The 20,741-nt window shown below is 35.6% G+C and overlaps 1 protein-coding gene across 1 annotated transcript in view; it reads left to right on the forward strand.

Annotated features, from left to right (window-relative positions):
• CFAP47 (cilia and flagella associated protein 47) overlaps window positions 1-20,741 on the forward strand; it is a 277,703-nt gene that overhangs the window by 159,110 nt on the left and 97,852 nt on the right. The window contains exon 51 of the mRNA XM_069031242.1: window positions 14,139-14,236. Within this exon, the coding sequence (XP_068887343.1) occupies window positions 14,139-14,236 (98 nt within the window). The remainder of the gene's footprint in view (window positions 1-14,138; window positions 14,237-20,741) is intronic.

Raw genomic sequence — 20,741 nt, forward strand, 5'->3', positions numbered from 1 at the left:
CCAACTGCTGTAACATCAACAATATTGCCTAAGGGTGAGAACAGCTTCCTTCAAGGTTTATGTTCAGTCCCTCAAGCAGAAGGAAGAACTGAATAAACATTCTCAGAGCCTGTTTGGACAATCCAACAGTTAAGCTAATTTATAAACAGATTCACAAATCCAGAGCAAAGTTTTTTATATATATATACTTACTTATTTCAAGTTTCTGAAAACTGTGCAATTCAGAAATATCAATTAAAACATTAGATCAAATCCAAATTATGTTTTTAAAATGACAGGGAGTATAATTCCCAACAGGAGAAGAAAATAAACCACACTTCTCCTTCCAATCTTTCTCCTTCTCCTTCCAATCTTTCTCCTTCTCCTTCTCCTTCTCCTTCTCCTTCTCCTTCTCCTTCTCCTTCTCCTTCTCCTTCTCCTTCTCCTTCTCCTTCTCCTTCTCCTTCTCCTTCTCCTTCTCCTTCTCCTTCTCCTTCTCCTTCTCCTTCTCCTTCTCCTTCTCCTTCTTCTTCTTCCCATTGCTATTATTATTACTATTATTACAAGTAGTGCTATACTTTCATAACTAGACAAGCTTGTACCATGTACTACTGTCACAGTCTGCCTTTGAAGCTAGAAGTAGGTTGTTCCTGAAGACTGTTTGTGATTAGGCCATTGTATTTGAGTAAGTAATTTTTTTGTTAGTAAAAGTCTCCGTTCATCTCATTACTTTTTCATGGATGAACTTCTTGCCTTAGATCCTCTTGTGCTCTCAGTAGCCTGCTGCTGGAATTTGCTGAGGACTTTTATTTCTTTAGCAGCTGAAAAATGAATTTCCCACACAGAATTCTGGCTTTTATTTTATCCCAGACACGGGGTACTCCTGCATTCTCACTCATTCAGTTATGATGTAGGTTTGCTGAACTAACTAGCAAAGGACCACTCATATTTTTACAGAGCAGGCAATAGATATTTCTTGTCCATTGCAGAGCTTTATTTGTTATGGACTGTACTGTCTCTCTCAAAATATTTCTTTTGCTTTCTCTGTGGGTTCAGTAGAGTCCTAATTCTTCTTGGCATAACTATGAAATTTTAAGTATTAGGAAACTAAGGTTTCCCACTGTGGCAAAAGACAGGTGATACTTTATACACTGTCATCAGAGACTGAGTATATATGTGTGAAATTTAGAATGAATTATAAAAATATGATTATTATTTCTGGTAATAAAGTAAACTTGTGTTATTTAGGAAGAATGCTTCTCCTTTCATAGTGTAATATATAAAATAATTACTGTGAATGTTAGCAAGAATTGGAGGATTGCTTTCACTAACTTCTCTGGATTTATTGGTTATCTACACCTTATTTGTCCAGCAATATATTGAGAAATTAGTAAGAACAACCTTATGAAGTTCAGCACCTGTAAATATAGCAGACAATATCCATGAAATTAATGAAGGGTTTGTTTTATTAGCATGGAATTGAATGAACATAAAGATCTTCTACTTGAAGATTAATGGAATTTTACTTCATAGTTTCTTTTTTTTATTGAAGACATAAATTGCTCACACAACTCTACAATATGTTTTCTGAAATCTAATGAAAATCTGCCCACTTCATCACTGTGCTCAGGATGCTATTTCAAAGGAGTGATTTTGTATTTTATGGATGTGTAGAGAAATAAACATTGTTTTCCTAAAATGACCTGGGTGCTCAGCAGAAATCCTTAACATCTCTTTCAGGGAAGACATATTTTTTTATCCCAGAAAAAAATGTTGCCTTTTCTGTGTGTATGATTTTGCTTTGTGTTGCCTTTTTGTCTTATTATAGGAGAATGAGATGAAATGCCTACCCTGTGACAGAGCTTAGAATGGAAAGTTATCCAAATCCCAATGAACTTGTTGAAAGGTTCCTTTAAAGTAAAAGGGTTATGCTGAAAAAAAAATAGACACTTGTCAGTTTTAACGCCTTTGCATTTGCCTAGCTGTGTTCCTATGAAACACTGCAGTAAGACTATTAGAGTTGATAAAATGCTTTTGGTTAATCTGATATTTTTAGCAAGCCCCCAGTATTTTGGAAAAAAATATCTTTGATCTGTAAATGCAAAATAATTTTTTTTCTAATGAATGGCAGTCAGAAATCACTCATTGGGGTGCACAAGTATAATTTTTGTAATTCTGGCCTATCTTCACTTAGGAAATAGGCATTCTTAGCCTTAATATTTAGCATGTTTATAAAAGGAAACTGCATGCACTGAGCCTGCCTGAGTGTGGTAGAGAATTTAAAAGTGAACCCTGTCTGGAAGTGAGCTGGCTTCTCACTGAAATTTCGTGTAGGTCCACATAATAAAATAAAAGTTAACTCAAATTAAAGGTTCAGTTAGAAATTCATGTATATTCCAGGAAATGTTGTCAATTTAGTTTCCTGGTAGCTAGAAGGGGTAAAATCTTTGAATACTAATTAAATTCTGTAATAAAAATGAAGATATGTTGTGCTCAGCATTTCTTGGGTCCTTTTGGTATTTTTTTTGAAGTTGCTGAATTGTAAGCTGGGGGATATAAAACTTTTAGGGAAATAGTGCAATTGATTTTACAGTAGCAAGGGAAATTGTATAATTCAGTTGATTGAATGGTCTTTGTCTCTCAAGTGAAAGGCTCGTACTCCTTGTATGTGCTGCAACTCATAAGAGCAGTTATTTGCTTTTGTGACACAGCACTAGTAAAAATTGGGTTAACTGTCTTCAGTAAGCTTATTTTTAATATGTTAACAATATTAAAATAAGGCTTGGAATTTCACAATAAAGAACATGAAGTCTATTTCACCACAGTATATTACATCTGGAGGCTTGTTAAGGACCTTTAACAGGTCTTTGCTGCTAGAGCTTAAAATTAAAAAGGTTTGCTAAGTCTTAGCAATAATTAAGTGCCATATTTGTGAGTAGATTTCTGAGATTTAACAATACTGGCTGCTTTTATGCTGTCTTTTGTGCTTTTTTGACTTCTAGCTTTGTTAAAAGTCATTATGTTTAATGTACTCTTTATATAATCTGTGTTTCACTAATGTACACTTATATTTCATTCAATAACTTGTGTTTGACTGAAACAAAAGTTGAAAACAAGAATTAATTACACATTGGTGTAATTGGTTTTTTTCACTAGAAGATTTTTACCAGTTCTAGTCATACTAATTTCATATTTGATTTTTTCTGGCTACAGTTCTTTGATGTCAAATGTTCTATTTTAAAGAGTTTTTAATGGCCAAAATGTTAAATTTATGAAGGTATTTTATGTAGTAAAACAACACCTATTAAAAAAAAAGAAAAAATGAAAAAAACCAAACTGAAAAATTGTGTTTTCTCTCTTTGAAGCAATATAGCTATTAAATGTATACATTTATAATCTATTTTACATATTTTGTTTTCATTCTGACATGAAGGAGGAAAACACTTCAGTATCATTTTAAGGAATTTCCTGACTGGAAATCATCTGAATATAACTTAACCTACTGTGCCAAGGGTGTATCAGCTGTGACTGTGTGTACACGACTTCTGAGCTGGCTTTTGCCTCTTCAGACATGTTAAAATATTTGTGTGACACAGCTACCCAAGCTGTTCACCTGGCAAGTGATTTCCTCACATAAGTCACAGTTTAAAATGTGCAGCACTATGCAAAACCTGCAGTGAATGCTGTTTCTGCCAAGAGGCAGAATAAAAAGTTCTAGGTTATTTTACCATTTACTTATTTTGAATTTTTTCAAGCAATTGGTATTGGTGGCTCTTCTGACATAAGATGTCTTTCCCTTTTGTTCTCTTTCCCTTTCCTTTCCTCGTTATGTGCTTTATATTGGGTTTGTGTGCATCCTTCAAAATTCCTGATGATTTTCCTAACCCTCCAGAGAGCCTGCAAGGAAATTTAAGGACCCCTTTTTCCATGATCACCCTTAGGAGCTTTATATGCCAGCATAATAGGAATGAACACTATTTTTTCTGTTCCTTATCTGAGACCTTATAAGTTGATATTCAGAAACAAGGTTACCTTTGGATTTTTCTGTTACCTTTGTATCTTTCCAAAGTTAAGACATAGGTAGACAAAGACAGAGAAAAAAAGGTGTCAGTAGAAACAAAGGCAGATATAGCAAATGGAGAAAAAACAGTCGTTCTTTGGGACAAAACCTCTTAATTTAAGTAATTTTAAAAGTTGTATGAAGTAAGAGGGAGCAGGGAGGTTTAGCACATAATTTGTTTCAGTTCACTGGTTTAACAGAGTCCTGAGCCTGTGTTTTTTAAAAAGTATCACAAATTCAATTTATGTGAGTTTAAGATTATGGCTGTGAATGAGGGTGTTTTGAGGTGTTGTGGAATATGAAAGTGTGATAGTTAGGTATAACCAGGTAGAAGTAACTTGTTTCCTTGTGGATTTTGACAACCATTCATCTAGGATATTCTTCAAAGTTATTTACTAATAAAAACTGTATGACCTGGCTAATCTTTCCTAGTTCTTCTCCACCCTTGCCACTGTAAAGTTTCACTGATACTTTTTGCATGATCTGAAGTCCACCATTTGTTACTCTCTCCATCAGAGAGTAGCAACATTTTGTGCTTGTGAAAAGTGTAAGCACTGTCTTTCTTCAAAAATCTTTTTGAAGGAAAAGAGAACAAAATTATTTATGAAGCAGTAGTTGTTTTTTGAACTTCAAATTCTTACTGGTTGTACTAGTTTTTCTGTGGTTTTATGTCTTTTCACAATTGCCTAACAAATCAACAATTTGTGGAGCTTTTTTACTTTACTTCTTGAGTTGTCCTTGCCTCTCTGCCCTTTGGAATTATGTCCTTATTTTAATCTTAGACTAGATTATTCTAAATATCTCCTCTACTTAACCTCAGCTTCTTTCTTTGCCAGGTCTTTGAACTAATGTAATTATAATAACCAAATAACTGTGAGTCTTAAAGCAAATATCATTTATCTTCACATTAGAAGTTAAACAGTACTTTAAAGTGTGTTAGTATTCTAAACAATCACTTCACTATATAACCTCCAGTTATATCAAATTTATTCTGAGTGAAAAGTTCTAGTTCTTTCTTGCTCATCAAACCTCTAAAACCCTAATGCAGTAATTGAATAAGTATCATCTTCCCACAAATTACCACAAAGATTCTGCTTGTGACAGCAGTCTGATTTTGAGATAACCACTTGAGACATGTTACTCATCACTGAGAAGAATAGAGCCAGGCAGTAAAAGATGAATTAACACCTTAAAGTGAGAGTTTTGAGAAACCCATGTGACACTATGTGTGAGGTGCAGGTCACTCCCAAACATATAGACCATTGTACTTGAAACCTACCAAATTTATTTTCAATGGTCTATTCATGGCAGATTCCATGTGTAGTAGATTGTTTCCTCTCCTAAATGCCCCTGTCATCCCACCTCTTCAGCGAGTATTCAGTGGCTTATTATGAAAGTCAGGGGTTCTTCTCAGTGTGTGGCTGTATGGTCTTAGGAAGGCACAGTAAGAATGTAATTGATACCTTGGACCTACGTTGGTAAGGTTTGTGACAATCCTTTTAATTCATTCTCCCAGAATTTATTCCTCAAACTCTTATTAAGACAAAATATTCCCTTCCATGTCTCCCCTCCCCTGCTTCCCCCCTCTCCTTTCAAAAAAATCCCAAACAGTGAAGTTCTGACTTTTGTGTTGCTAAAATGGGCTGAATTTCTATTCAGAATCTGAAATTTTCTTACTCTTTGCATACTTTGTGTTCACATTTGTCATGCTGCCTGCAGAGCTCAAAAAGATTAGGGAAGATGGAGTCTAATGCCAAATATATTACTTGTGTTATTGTTGATTTTTTCTCTCTTGTGTCTCTTTATGAATGTCATCAGTGCTTGGATGACATACTCTCATGTGCTCTGAGTTTATTCCCATGCCACAGTTCCATGATTTCATCAGAGTTTATCATGTGAATAAGATCATAACCTGAGTTCTGTCCCAGTGTGTTCCAGCAGACAGATCTGTGTGTCACCAATGGACAGCTGGTAGCAGGCTAGGCTAAATTTCATGAAAAGTACATACCCTGGATAAACGTAGAACACAGCCCAAATGGAGAGTGAAAAAAGCTCCTGTAGAAGGTGAATAACCATATTTGCCATGTTTACATTTCCATCACTTGACTGCAAGGGAGAAGGGGGAGCTGTGACATCATCATATTAAAGTACTGAGAATTTGTGAAGGACATCAAGAATATTCTGAGGTAAAGGGATCTTTTCCATCCTCCACATCCCATAGACATAGCAGATCTGCTGGATGATTTTTTGGAAGTTGTTACCTGGGAGATGGAGATGAGAAAGTGTCTATGGAGTAAAGGTGTCTAACTGAAAAATGGTGTTAGAACATCCTGCTGTGGTGGTATTAATAGGATGTAGGACTGAGCTTCAAAAATGGGAGATACCAACAGCATTAGTCATCCGTTTCCTTGAAATAAGCTCTCTGTAGTATTAAAATTCTCTCTTCTCCTTACAGTTTTGAAGAAGTTTAGGGAAAAGGAATGTCTTTCATGGGCTAGTGGTATCTGAGTTTTCACCATAAGGTGGTAATGTTCATTTTAAAAGATGCATTTGAAGCCAGAATTAAAAAAAGAGAGGTTCTGGATTTCTGCCTTTTAAAAGGTCAGATGCTTTTTCAGAACTTTGTGTTGTACTAATCACAGATAATTCCAAGGCCCAAAACAAGGTTTTGACTTTGCATTTTAAAAAATTGTTCTAATTCCTGTTTCCAAATTTTTCCAAGTGGAAGAGGCTCTGGAGATACAGTCCTTACCTAGTTTAGGACAAGTTCTGAAGAAAAGGAACCTTAATCCATCTTGCAGATTTTCCTTTTGTAGAACAACCTTCTTCACCAAGCCTGCCAATAGGTACCATATTAACTTGAAAATTCTGAATTAATTTAACATTAAGTACATATTTACACATGAAAACATCATAACTTAATTTTAAATTGCAGCATTTTGAAGGCATCACTTTCATACATCAGCTGCAATTTGCATATGCAATGTAATACAGTCTTCCATCCTCAATGTCACTTTAAGGACTGTCCCTCTGCATGACTTAGGCTGGATACAGAATGTAAGGCACACTCTAAATTTATGGAAGTTGCTCTTGGGGAATTATAACATCATATCCTTTAGGAATAAGATTAATGACTGATGAATATTAAAATATTTTTTCAAGCGCTGTTATATGGAATACATTACATGAATATTCATTTAGATGTTAGGGTTTCTCAGATATGTTCATGGACGTAAAATGACAGCTGAGAGCAAAGTTTATCTTGCCATGTTATGCAAAAGCATTTTTTAAAGCTGTACATATTGATTACATTTATTGAAAAAGTATAACCCTTAGGTGAGAAAACTCATGAGCTCAAACCTAAAGGTGAAACCCCTAAATTAATAACTTCCCTGGAAGGAGAAAGTAGAGAACTGTTGCCTTTCCAAACATAAATTATTCCTCACATAGTAAAAATAAATATGTCTGCCATTTTGCATCATTTTGAGCTCTTAATGTAATAAGGTTGCAGCATTTTCTTAATGTGTTAATGTCTTACAGCTTCCCCCCATAAATTAAGTGCAGATTTTTACACTTGGAAACTAAAAGTGAACAGAGGTATCTAGAGCCAGTTAAAAGAGGATTTAACTTATTTTTCAGTGGAGTGATAGGTCTACCTATAGAGAAAAGATTGCAGTTTTTACCTGCAGCATATGAACCAATATAGATTTATCTAGTGACCCTGTTAAAAGGAGCATCCAAAACCTTATTATAAGGTTTTTATGTCTTAGGACAGACTACTGCAATTAGTTTGTATCTGGAATAAACTTGGAAGTTTATGGTATGTGAGTCTAAAGTAACCCACTAAAGTTCTCTAAAAAATAAAATCAGAGAAAAAACCCTTTGAATTTAGCGTGGTAGAGAAACTTTATTTGTCAGGAAAAGTTTGCAAAAGAAATGTCAGGTCTTTTTATTGTAATTCTTAGATGGTTAAGGCTCGTCCAGTTAGAAAAATAAGGAATGTAAATAATCATGTGCTTAACAGCTAGTCTGTTTCACATAATTTATATGAAAATATATTCTGAATCAAAATGGTCTAACTTTTGATTTTTCCTGCATGAGCTCTTTACATATTGAAAGCTGTTACATGTTTATATATCGTAGGAAACTAGACAAAATTTCCTTTTTAATTTATGTCTTACATTCTGTAAAGTACAGCAATATACCTACAAGAGCAACACTAAGGATGCTCACTCAATGAGAATGTTGATAACTTGCAGCCCAGGAAATTTTTTGGAGAATCAAGACATCATGCTGTGTTATTTCTCTGCCTGCTATTCCAAAATAAACCCATACCCTTAAACATCCCCATCTAAGAATGCTTTATTTAAAGCTGGAATTGAATGTACTTTATTCATTTTTTACTGCTATATTAACTCTGCAAATATTAGGTTAAAATACTGTAGAAAGAACTCGCATTAAATTTGAAAACATTACTTCAGGTCAGCTTTTTCCTTAAATAATCATGTTTCTGATGCCAATATGAGCAGTCAGTAAAATCAGGATAAAGTGTTTCAAATATATTAATTTTATTCAGCACCACAATTCCAGTTTCCTCATTGTGTCCATATCAACACAACCCCTCCCAAACACCCTAGAATTCTACAATTTTCAGGAGACCAAGGCAAATCTTCCTTCATCTTCAGTGATGTGTCATTCAGGTGACTGATGGACAGCTCTGTCCCAATCAGGAGAGAAGGATCTTTTCTATTTATAGCTGACAGCACATTTAATAGCTGGTGTAGCAGACATAGGATGAAAAGTAAATTTAAGGAAAGGGGACAGAGAGATCAGAAATTTCAGCTTGTGGCTGATGTGGTAATAAGGTATTCTCATCCAAGTGAGTAGAGAGAAGCATCTTGTGAGTAGATGGAAGGGGATTTCACAATTGGTAACTCTTCAGGATGTGATACAAAATAGAAGATTAAAATTGTATGGCTTAAAACACTGATTTGCTAAGAAAGATTCTATAACATTTAAAAAACTGTACAATAAACAAAGAGATCAGGCAAGGGAGAAACAATTTATTTGCATCACTGAAGAGAAGTAGGACAAGGTACCAGACTGATTTGGTTAAAAAAGGATGTTCAACTCTGGAAGAAAACCCAATGATTTTGTTATATCATACAAGCTGGAATAAGGTTTGGAAGGGAAGTTTGAGTTTCTAACCTGAAATGTTTGTTGAAGGTTCAAGTTTAATTTTCATGTAAATTGTAATTTAGTAGTCCTGTGTTTTAAATGCAGAACTTTCTGTTCACAAATGTAATTAATGTAGATAAATACTAGTTGAAGAAATTGACTTGTTATTAAGGAATGGATACAGAAATAGGGCTTATTTTTTTTTTTAATCCTCCCCCCAGATCAGTACATGAAATAGGAATTACACAGCTTTCTATGCTTCCAATGATTCCATATTAAAACCAAAAATTACAAAATAATCGGGGAAAGTTCTAAAAACTAAAAATAAGTAAGCTCCTTTACAGTGGTGCTAACTGCATATGCAGCAGCTAATGTATGGAAGAAGCTGGTTTGCCCTAACCATTAGTGGCAGATTCTTGACCCTAACTAGTCAGGGTGAAAACCTACAGACCACAGGAGAGACTAAAAGAGAAGGTGGTGGAGATTAAATATTGAAGGAGATGCATTTTTATGTTCAGAAGATTTGTGCTCGCTCCTCTCTAGTGGCGATTTCCATCTGAAATACTGACTACAATTTATTTTGTTTATTTCATCAGATCTGACAAGATCATGACCTGATGGTTGCATAAAGCAGGCTTTTATTTGTCATTGAAGCCCCAGAGTGAGAAGATAAGAGATCCAGGCCTAAAGTCAAATGGAGTTTATCTCACAAGACATAAAAGTGCAGTGCTCAGGCCCTAAGAAAAGAGTTAAAATGCATTAAAAATGTCAATGGAAGTTAAAATGCATTAAAAATGTCAATGGAAGTTTAGAAAAGTAGAGAGAAAAGCAAGCGTGCCAACTTTTTTTTTTTTTCTGCCTACTTTTTAAATGTGTGCAGAAAACAGAAACAGACAAATATAACCTTGTTCTGTGGGTAGAGAAAGAGCCATCTCTGTGTCTCAGCCTGAGTACATTGAGTTTATCTCCATTGCCCATGATGGTTGAGCCTTGTTTTCCCAGCATCAGCTCTCTGGTAAAGTAAAACTCTTTGAAAAAGCCTAACAAAAAATGGTGAAAGAAATCCCCAAACTCCTAACCTTCTGCTCTGTACATTAGCAAATGAATTTCTGATACTAGACCTATCTTTAGCCATACAAGTTGGTTTTTGGGTTTGAAACAGAAATGCTGAGATAGAACTAAAGGAAATTCTAAAAGCATTTGCTGTTATTTTGATCTGTTTAAGGTCTTTTGCTTGCTTTTTTTTTTCTTTTCAGGGAGCTTAAGCTTCAGTAGATTTTTATAGCTTTGGAAGTGACTTCTGAGTATTCTTGAGAGTAAGAACTGCTTCTGTCTTGTGGGTTGCCTTAGGAAGAGAAGAAATTCAGAGTAAAATCAGTCTATAATTACTTGGGGGTGAGGATACTTGCAATAAATTGGCCTTGATGTGACCTGTTCAAATACATTATATGGATAAAGGCATGAGGTGGGACTCACCTTTAAAGTCACTATTTGGTGTCAGGTTTTCAGCTAAGTGAGGATAAAGCCCTGAGTTTTACGTTTTTAACAATGCAAGTGGGCAGCAAAGCAACTACTCAGCTATGTTTTCACTGAGTAGAAGTTGACAGAACATCAAAGTTTATACAACTTCAAGGCTTAATACTAAGCAGAATTTGCAGGAACGTTCAGTTGAAAGTTCAGCTGCAAAAGTAAAAGAGATGCTCCTTCAGCAGAGAAATGCCAGGTTCATACCATGTATTAAGAAAACTGTTTCCTTTAAAGTATTTAACAGTTTTTTGGGAAATGCCTCTTGAAAGTGTTCAGTAAATTATATTATGATTAAAAATATCTAAATACATGTAATGTCATTGAAAAATGCATTCAATGTATTCACTCTCAAACTTGATAGCTGTTTTCCAGAAAGGTAATCTGTAAGTAATATAATTTATTTAGTCTCCAGAAAAAAGAATAGATTTTTCAAAATTGAGAAAAATTTATAATGTAAATGAATCTAAGCATTCAAATGCATAAAAAGTGCAAAAAAGAAATAAGAATTTGTAACATAAAAAGTTTTAATATCTCAAAATACTTGAAGCAAAACTAAAAATAAAGTAACTTGACCTGAAAGCTTTGCTTTTGAGACATGTCAGGAATAAGAGTATTTTTTAAGCAAATTGAACAGAATAAATGAATTTATTAGGAAGAAGAGAGAAGGGAAGTAGATTATAAGTTTTATATTACTGCAATTATGAAGAACAGAAATGTGACTCAGGTAAGTTATAAATAAAGAGGAGAAATGTGTGGTCAGAGAGAAAAAGGAGGCTCTAAATGTATATGGAAAAGTATCTTGGTTGCAGAATGGACATAGTAATTGCTGGAAGGCCTAATATGTAATGACAAGTAATGATGCAGGGTGCTATATAACCACATCTCCTTTATTCACACAGCTGCTGATTTAGTCAAAGAATTCAAATAGTTTTGTGTGTTGAGGCTTTCCTCCCTCATTCTGATGCTTAATAATTTTCTTTGGAATATATAAACAAACTCACATCTGTAATTTCTGAATTTATGCAGGAGACCTGTCTAAAAATTGGCAACACATTCTCTCCCTTTTCATTTCTTCATATCCTGAGCTGACTTAAGCAAGCAGTTTCATGCTGGTTTGCACCACCACAATTTAATACATGAGGCCCTTCTGAATTCACAGACTCACAGAATTGTAGAGTGGTTTGGGTTGGAAGGGACCTTAAAGGTTGTCTAGATCCAAGCCCCCTGCCATGGACAGGGACACCTTTCATTAAACCACAATATTTGGGCAGACACTCTCTTGCAAAGGTGATTTGTTACTTCCTTCATCAGTCTGCTCTGATCTTTTTCTGCTGAAACCTCAATTTGGAAGAGTCCCTCTGACCATTCCCCTCAAAACAAGTTCTAGAGTTTAGAAAGTCCCTGAACTCTACTGCAAAGGATTAATTTAGATTTTCTGCTGCAGGCTTATCTTCCTTGAGCATTCCTTTTCCACCCTGATCATCTATCAACCCTTCTGAGTTTGTCAGGCTACCAGCTTCAGATGTGTTTGAAAAGGTTATGCTACTGATTTTTTAAATCCTCAGCAAGTTGTCACTTGAGGGTGGAGTATTTTTTTGGTGTGAGTGTTCTTGGAGGTTTGAGGAGAGGGTGGCAGCCTTGTTAATTTTCTGTTTAAATAGCAGCTCATGCTCTTTTCTGTTTTCCTTAACTGTACAGAACATTCATTTGTGAATGTGTTTCTGTACTTTAATAAATCACTTTTTTCTGCAGTTTAATCACATATCCCGGGTAAAAGGAACTTTACTGTTGATGTTTTAATCTTTTGTTTCCTACCTGAATTTTAGAGCTTTTCCTAGAGTTTGACTGCCTTCTTGAAGAATGTGATGTCCAAGCTATGGGTACTCTTTGATTTTCTTTTGGTCTTTAATTGAGAACTTTTATTTCAACTTCCAAGGTAGTATGTTCTGTTTTGGTGTAAGGTGATCCTCTTTTCTTGCACAAGTTCCCTCTCTTCTCTGTACTATTTTTTTACCTTTTTATTGATTAAACTCAGGGTAATATACATGCCAGAATCCTTTAATGGACATTCAGGGGATGTCTTTAGTTCAGTGATGCCAATTTTTATAGATTGCAGGACACTGAAGCTATTCCAGGCAGTGTAAGGCTGGAATTCTGGTATTAAAACCCAGTAAATTGTATGCATATCAAATTAGCCAAAAAAAAAAGGAATGTTAATACAGGATGTATTTGGTTAAAATTGTAAGAAAATAATGCAAATAAAGCCAGTCAGAAACAATTTTATTGGAAACAGGGTTTAGAAAAAAAGTCATATATGCAGAATAAGGAACAGCAACAAGGAAAGTGGTGACTCTGAGAAAAGCTGGGGTCACAACAGAAGGGAAAACCAGTAGGAACTCCCAAGATCAATGCTGTGGTAAAACAGGAGTGCTGATGGAGCTCTCTAGTGTATAATTCAGGAAAGTGTGAGTAGGAGGATTAAGGCTATTTTCATCTCATACAATATACTGACAAACAGGAATAATGCAAGTAGTTCTTGGGTATGCATTATTAAAAGGTGCTGAACAACTCTTTATACATGCAAAAATCTTACCACATGAAATATTTGTGTTGTGAAGATCAGGACTTATGGTAGAGATTTCAGGCTTAATTTGTTTCATCTACCTGAACGAGATGGATGAGATAATTTTATTAACATTCATGACTATGTTCTAAAAACAGGAAAATGCTAGATACTTAATGCCAGGCCTGTTAAATCTATCAGATAAAGTCATTGCAAAATCTTTTGGCTTGATGGTGAAGTGGAAATGGAAATCAGAAATTAGACTTGTATTTAAATGTCTTCCAATGCCAGTAGGTAGCAACCAGAACAAACTGCTTGTGGATATCTTCAAATCATGACCCAATGTCTATCTGAAAGATATGCTTTAGCAAAGCACAGATTGCTTGACTGAAATTGCACAGCAAAAATCCTGTGGAACTGAACAGAATTTAATTTCTCTGATACACAAAAGGTTGTATGAGAATAACTAATTTTGATTTCCTGATATAAAATTATAAAAGTACTGTCAGTTTCCTATAAAGTCTTAGTTACAAATCAATGATATTTAAAACCCAGAAACTATGTGGTAGTCTAGGAAGCTAATTGCCAAAGTACTATTTCCATTCAGTTTTTGTACCTATTGATTTTGTTACTATTTTGAATTCAGACAAGAAGGGATTAGATAATGCCGTTTGTTGACAGTGATTAAATCAGTTCATGATTTGCTTTGTCTCAAGATGAACAGTGACTGGCATTTCTGCTAAAAGTTCAAAGTTCTCATTGATTTGAAGGCTGCTAGGACTGATCACCTCACAGGATAATTTGTAAGGCATTTTGTTCTTTTTAATATAGAAGGAAGTTCTACAGATTGCAAAGTGTGGTTCTCCTTGAAGATTTACAGCACACCTGCAGCAGCAGAAAGGACAATAGAAGTGAACTGCAGAGCTCTGGTAAGATTACTCTAAATGTCTAATTTTGTTCTGTTGCATTAGAAGAAAAATACAATTTTTATTGTTGTCCTGGCTGCTATCACAGAGGATTAATCAATTTTATTAAGTGACCACACAATCATTTCTTGAGTAATAAAATTCAACGCTTAACTAAGATCTCATGTGAACTAAAATGAATGATTGAATAAAAGTATCTTCTTTATCCTGTTTGAAAAATTACACTTTTATTCTGCTGATATCTGCTTCTAATTTTGGATTTCAAATGAGCCTGAATTCTACAAAAACCTCAGTTTCTCTGTTGTCCACAACAGAATATGGCTCTTTTGGAACTTTGCTTCTTTATGCATGCCAAATTAGTATTGTAATTTAAATTTCATTAATCATTAGGAGGTACTTAATCATGTTTGTATTACTAGATGAATACATACTGTCACTTTCAAAAAAACTCCCTAAATTATATTAGTCATACTAGAAGAACAATTACATCATATTAAATAAGTATGCTTTAAGTCACAACTATGTAAAGATAAAATAATTGTTTAGTATGTTTGCTTAATAAATAGTGGTTTTGTTTTTCCACAGATTTGTAATTGCATTTGTCTTTGAATTATCATTTGTAAGGTGTTAGTTTTCAGAGCTAATATTTTTCCTAACTTCTGTAAATGGATTTTTGCTTTAGCACCTAGACATCCTGCTTTCTGCACACATTGTAAGCAGCTAACAAATGCTGCCTTTAATAACATATAGTGGTAACAGGTTCTATGAGTAGAAATTACTGGTATGGTATTTTTCTGCAGGAACATTTTTGCAAATAAAAATATGTGATAAAAGTGTTAGGGGAATACCTCTTCCAGTCACAGATGCTGGGAAGGGAGAAGAGTCTCCTCAGCTGATTTTACATGTGTTTGTATGGGGGGAAGAAAATCCAAACCAGTAAGCACTTGAAAATATTTAAATATCATTGTTCATATGTGATTCAGGTTTGCTCTTTCCTTGAAGTCCAGTATCCTGAATGTGAACTTCTGTAGGGATGAGAAACATAATGTTTTCAAAGTCTTGGTGCTGCATGAGTATGCTGGGAGGTGTCTGGTGCTAGTAAGAAACATAAAAGCTAGACTAAAAGAGATTTGAGACCCTGAAAAGAACAGTGTAACTTTTTATCCCACAGTATCATGCATTGCCTTGTATCATTTTCTGATCTGAAAATACTCTGAAGGGGTAAAAGAGAAAGCTAGATTTGAAGTACACTATTGACTCCTATTGTATGTGAAGTTCTCATGTGCATTTGAACTCTTCCTATAAATTTTAATCAAAGTCAATGTGAAAACTTGAAAAAAACACAATAAAGTACAAAATACTTCTGCAGTGTTCAGGGCATTGAAATTCTTGACCTGAAAATTTGAATTATTCCTTTCTAGTAAGATGAAGGAGGTAAAGAAGTAAGTATACCTCTTCAGATGTCTATGGAAAATGTAATAAAATTTTTTAAATTGATGAATTTGAAAGGTGACATGAATATTTCTGACTAGCAAATAATATGTGGTTACTATTATGGAACTGTTATTCCTGAATTTACTGGTAACATGTCAGGCACTTATTTCTGGAGTGTGAGAGCTTTCTGTCTCTAATGTAAGTGAATGGGATTATCCTAGCTAATGTCTCAGTAGAACTGTCAGTTTGACACCAGGAAGGAGAACCAATACAGTCCCTGACTGCTGAAGAATGGTCAGACACCAACAGAAAGCAAATAATGCTGGTGGTACTGTTAATAGAATGTCTGGTTCTTGAAGGTTAAAATTGTTCTGAAATACTGGAAGAAAATCAAAGAAATCTCCCACAAGCACAGGGGACTGGAAAAGCAGGCCTTGTCACATGAATGTTAAATAGCTCTATCAACTTAGTTTGCCAAAGAAAAACTGGAGAAGAAATGTGATTACTTGCTAAAGAATATTTAGTGATGATGTCTCAGTTTTGCTGACCAGCATGCATCAAGAGCTAGTGGCCAAAAATTTACATCTGAGAATTATTTAATTTTGCATGGACCGTCCCAGTAATGAGAACAATATAACACTGGAAGATCTTACTAGTGAAAACAGGAGACAGAGTCTTGTGAAGGTGAGAACATGAAATTGCTTCAAAAGCTGATAAATATTTAAAAAGCATAGGCACCTGGTACATCTGCTACATCAGTGAGTCAGATTTAATGAATACATTGATCTCTTTTTGACCTTAAGAGTCTTCTTCCTTCCTGGCCCTTAGAATGAAGAGGATTAGCAACATTTAATTTAAAATACTAAACAACACTGCTTTTGTATGGTAGTTATAGCTGAATCTCATCATCAAATGCAATATAAATTTATCCTCAGCATATCAAAAATACTCCTATGTCTTATCCAAGTGATCAGACTTCTGAAACCTCAGAAATTGGCCACAGCAGAGGTAAAGTTGGCAGGATGGGGATTTTAAATGAGCCAGGTGTAGCATCTTGCAGTTCTTGATGGTGGACATGTGGGCACGATGACCACCAGCCTGCAGGCAGCAAGGGAGCGCCCAGGGAGCTGAGGCTGAGGGGCACCCCAGGAACAGTGGACAGGGTGGGATCCTCTTGGCACATGTCCTGCTGTAGCCCATGAATACATTTGCTTGCAGATTCCAGTTTTGTGTTTGAGGTTTGGAAATGCTTTAGGTTGACTTGGCCTTTTGTACTTCATACATGGGCATCTGTCTGAAATGCAAGGCCTATGGCAGGGTGACAGCTCCCACCACATGGAGAGGGGAGTTGAGAGCTGTGGGTGTCAGAATTCAGGCCGAGTTTGTGAGCCTGTGCATGTTCTGATGCTCATGGATGGCCTGAGACTTTGGCCATCAGTTGATGCAACTCCTCTGCTGAAGAGTGCAGAGAATTCTGGAGAAACAAGAAGTTCTGCCTGGAGCACCACACAATTGTCTGTAGGTCATGTCTTGGTGTCAGCATAGAGTTGCTCTCTTCTGTTTTCAGTACATAAAATCAGCTAAAAAGAAATACCACAGTTAGGTCTGTACTGCCCCCACCCCAAACTCATGCATCGTGTCACCATCCTCATTTAATTTGCTCAGAATTTGCTGTGCTAAGTATTATTGCATCTGCTTTCATTTGTCTTTTGCATAATGCTTAATTCTGATTAGATTAATGATCTTGAATGGGAACAACAGGATTTTCCAGTTACATTTACCTTTAGTTTGCTTTGCTACTTCTATGTCTCAACATAAGGTGCAAAATTGCAATATCAAAGCATATCTGCAGATATGTATCTGAAAGGTTTAGAGATAATTTGGTTTAACTCAAGTTTTTAATACAATATTTTAAATTTTCATTTTTACATTATTGAGACCCATCTTACTACATATCATTTTGGGATGTGTTCTTTCTCTCAACCTAAAATTCAAAGTGGAGATTGATTAGTTAAATGGATCAAACCCATTTTTATGCTGCCCAAGTTTTTTTAAAACTCTTTTGACCTGTTATAGCTGAAATCATTTAAGCTCGTACTTTTCTATTTACCAGATTATGAATAAGGTGTTTATGGAAATAAAAATATTGAATAAGTCAATATTGAAAGCCATATTGAAAAAGTCACTAATTTTAAGCTCTAGTCTAATTTTAATTATTTTAATCACTGTATATCAGTAAAAGAAATGTCCTTGTTTGAATAGAAGAAATAATCTAATTGAAAGTTTAGAGTCAAATCCTATTGTAGTCCTTACTCTTCAGTAAACAGTTTGGGTTTCTGGTTGGGCACTGGAACAGGCTCCCCAGGTCAGCCCAAGCCTGACAGAGCTCAGTAAGTGTTTGAACAATGCTCTCAGACACATGGGGTGACTCTTGGGGTGTCCTGTGCAGGGCCAGGAGCTGGACTCGATGATTCCCATGGCTCCCTTCCAACTCAGCTTATTCTATGAGTGTGTGAAATGGATTTCAGTGAAGACCTAAGAATTGACCCATAAATTAAAGGAAATAAAGGAAATAGATTTTTAAATTTAGAAGAGGATAGTTTTTTCCTATTTTTTACATAGAAACACACTAGTTCCCCCAATTTGAAACACAGCTGTCTCTAAATTGAATTAGACTTAATTTTTTTGGTCCTTGTGGTCACTAGAATGCCTGCCACAAATTGATAGCACTGTATGATACAATACAGTGCTTTAAAGGTCAATACAGTGTTTGAATAAGAAAAATAATGTAATCACATTTTCTTTTTATGTGTGAGTTCATTTTTTCTATGAAGAAAATTATAGTAAAAAGGGAAAAATTGCCACACACTTGTCTCTTTATAGTGCTAGTACTGTTTAATATTGTTATTATGTTTAGAGGTTTTGGGACAGAGAAGCAATTTCACTTCTCACTTTTTCTCCCTGGTTATTAGTAGTGATGGTATGTCCTGTGTTGGATAAATGCATAGTGCCATTACTTTGCAAATAGCAGAATCAAATACTGAATTTAACTTTTGTTGTGATAATTCCACATGCTTCTGTTTCCAAATGATGAATGGATGACAGTCTGTTTTTTCAGTGTTCAGTTACACTTCTTGAAGATAGATTTATTTCTCATTCTCCTGTCCAGGTTTTTGGGGTTTGTTTTTTTTGTTTTGTTTTTGTTGTTGTTGTGGTTTGTTGGTTTGTTTGTTGTTGTTATTGGTAGTTTGTTTTTTATATTGAGGAGGAAGGTTGGGCGTTTTCATATTTGGCTGGGTTTTTTTCCAACTTGGACAGATTGGTACATGATTTCTGATTTTCTTTTGAAATGAATGATTTTTTAAAGCATATAGCTTGCTGATCTGGATATTTTTTCTAGTCCAAGCCCTGAATGCTCTGAAATCCAGTGCTCAACCATTGCAGAAATAAGAATAAACCTACTGCAATGGAGGGAGAGTATCCAGCTGCAGGTTTATTTTCTAAGTTCTGTGTATGTTAAGAGAAAATAGATAATTGGTGAAGCCTGAATAGGTTGTAAGGATGCATACCAGCTGTGAAGGATTGCTAAAGCTTTGTCAACAGGGGAACCCTTATAAGTATGTAGATGATAAGCCTGTGTTTCAGAGGAGGGATATTAAGTGTTATTAATATTCCAATAATCCAGTTAATCTTAGTGCTGCTTATAATGAACGCCTTCAACTTTACCTTACAACTTCATCAGTCACTGCCCAGATTCAAACTCTTTTTTTTTGCCAGCTGTCATAATGAAAGAAGCCAATCCAAAGTCTAAGAATATTTGTGGTTTTTTCAGTGTCCTTTCTCTTTCAGTCTACCTGGAGAACCAGTTTGGGCAGATGGCACTGCTGGCCTGTAGAGAGCATTTCTCCACAGTCATTAAAAACTCCATTGATTCTTTTACAGGTAGAAACATTTCCATAGCACAGTCCTGGAATTAATTCCAGTAAAGACATTTCAGATCTGTGAGGTGTCATATTCTATGATTGTGGAAAATCATTCTGTTTTGAACTGCATGATGTAAGGGAGAGTGATGTTGGGAGACTTGTCAGCTTTGGCTCTCCTTCTACCAATGCAAATTTCAGATTGCATTTCACCCTGAAAAAGATCATCAACGCTATTAAAAGAGATCAGCTAAAAACTAGTCCAGGGAAAAAGGGAGAAAGTACACTCTGTGATCACAGTCTGCTCAGGAATTTATTCGTTTTTCTCTTATGAAAGTATTAACATATTTTTATTTAATTTTGTCTTGTCTAGACCAGCCTGTGGCAGTCTAATAAAAGCAAAAGGAAGAAACCTGTGAGACTGGAGGTGGTATAGCATGCAGAAGTGTATTTGCAAATGTATATTTTACTTAAAAAAAATAATCTAAGGTATATTTGAATAGTTCTGTGGGTTTTACTCTGTTAGTGACACTTAGATATCACAAGCTAGATCAGACTGTTGTTCATTAGTAGCTGGCAGCTTTTCAAATTCATTATGAATTCTAAGAATTGCCTGCACAAACCTGATCAAGTTCAAAAGGCCAAGAGCAAGGTCCTGAACCTGGCTCAGGGCAATCCCAAGCACAAATACAGGCTGGGCAGATCATGGACTGAGAGCAGCTCTGAGGAGAAGGACTTGGAGGTGTTGGTGGATGAGACCCAGCTCTGAGCATTTGCAGCCCACAAATGTGTCCTGGGCTGCATCATGAGCAGCATGGGCAGCAGTTCCAGGGAGGGGATTCTGCCCCTCTGCTCTGGTGAGGCCCCACCTGCAGTGCTGAGCCCAGCTCTGGGGTTCCCAAAATAAGAAGGATATGAACATGCTGGAGAGAGTCCAGAGGAGGTCATGAAGATGGTCCAAGGGCTGGAGCACCTCCCCTCTGAGGACAGACTGAGAGAGTTGGGGCTTGAGCAGCCTTCCAGTACGTAAAGGGAGATACAAGAGAGCTTCAGGGGGACTTATGACAAAGGCAGGTAGTGGTTAGTCAAGGGGTGACCACTGTAAACTGAGAGAGAGTACGTTTAGATTAGCTGTAAGGAGACAGTTCTTCGCT

The sequence above is a fragment of the Aphelocoma coerulescens genome, chromosome 1 (genome assembly GCF_041296385.1).
Source record: "Aphelocoma coerulescens isolate FSJ_1873_10779 chromosome 1, UR_Acoe_1.0, whole genome shotgun sequence".
Lineage (NCBI taxonomy): Eukaryota > Metazoa > Chordata > Aves > Passeriformes > Corvidae > Aphelocoma > Aphelocoma coerulescens.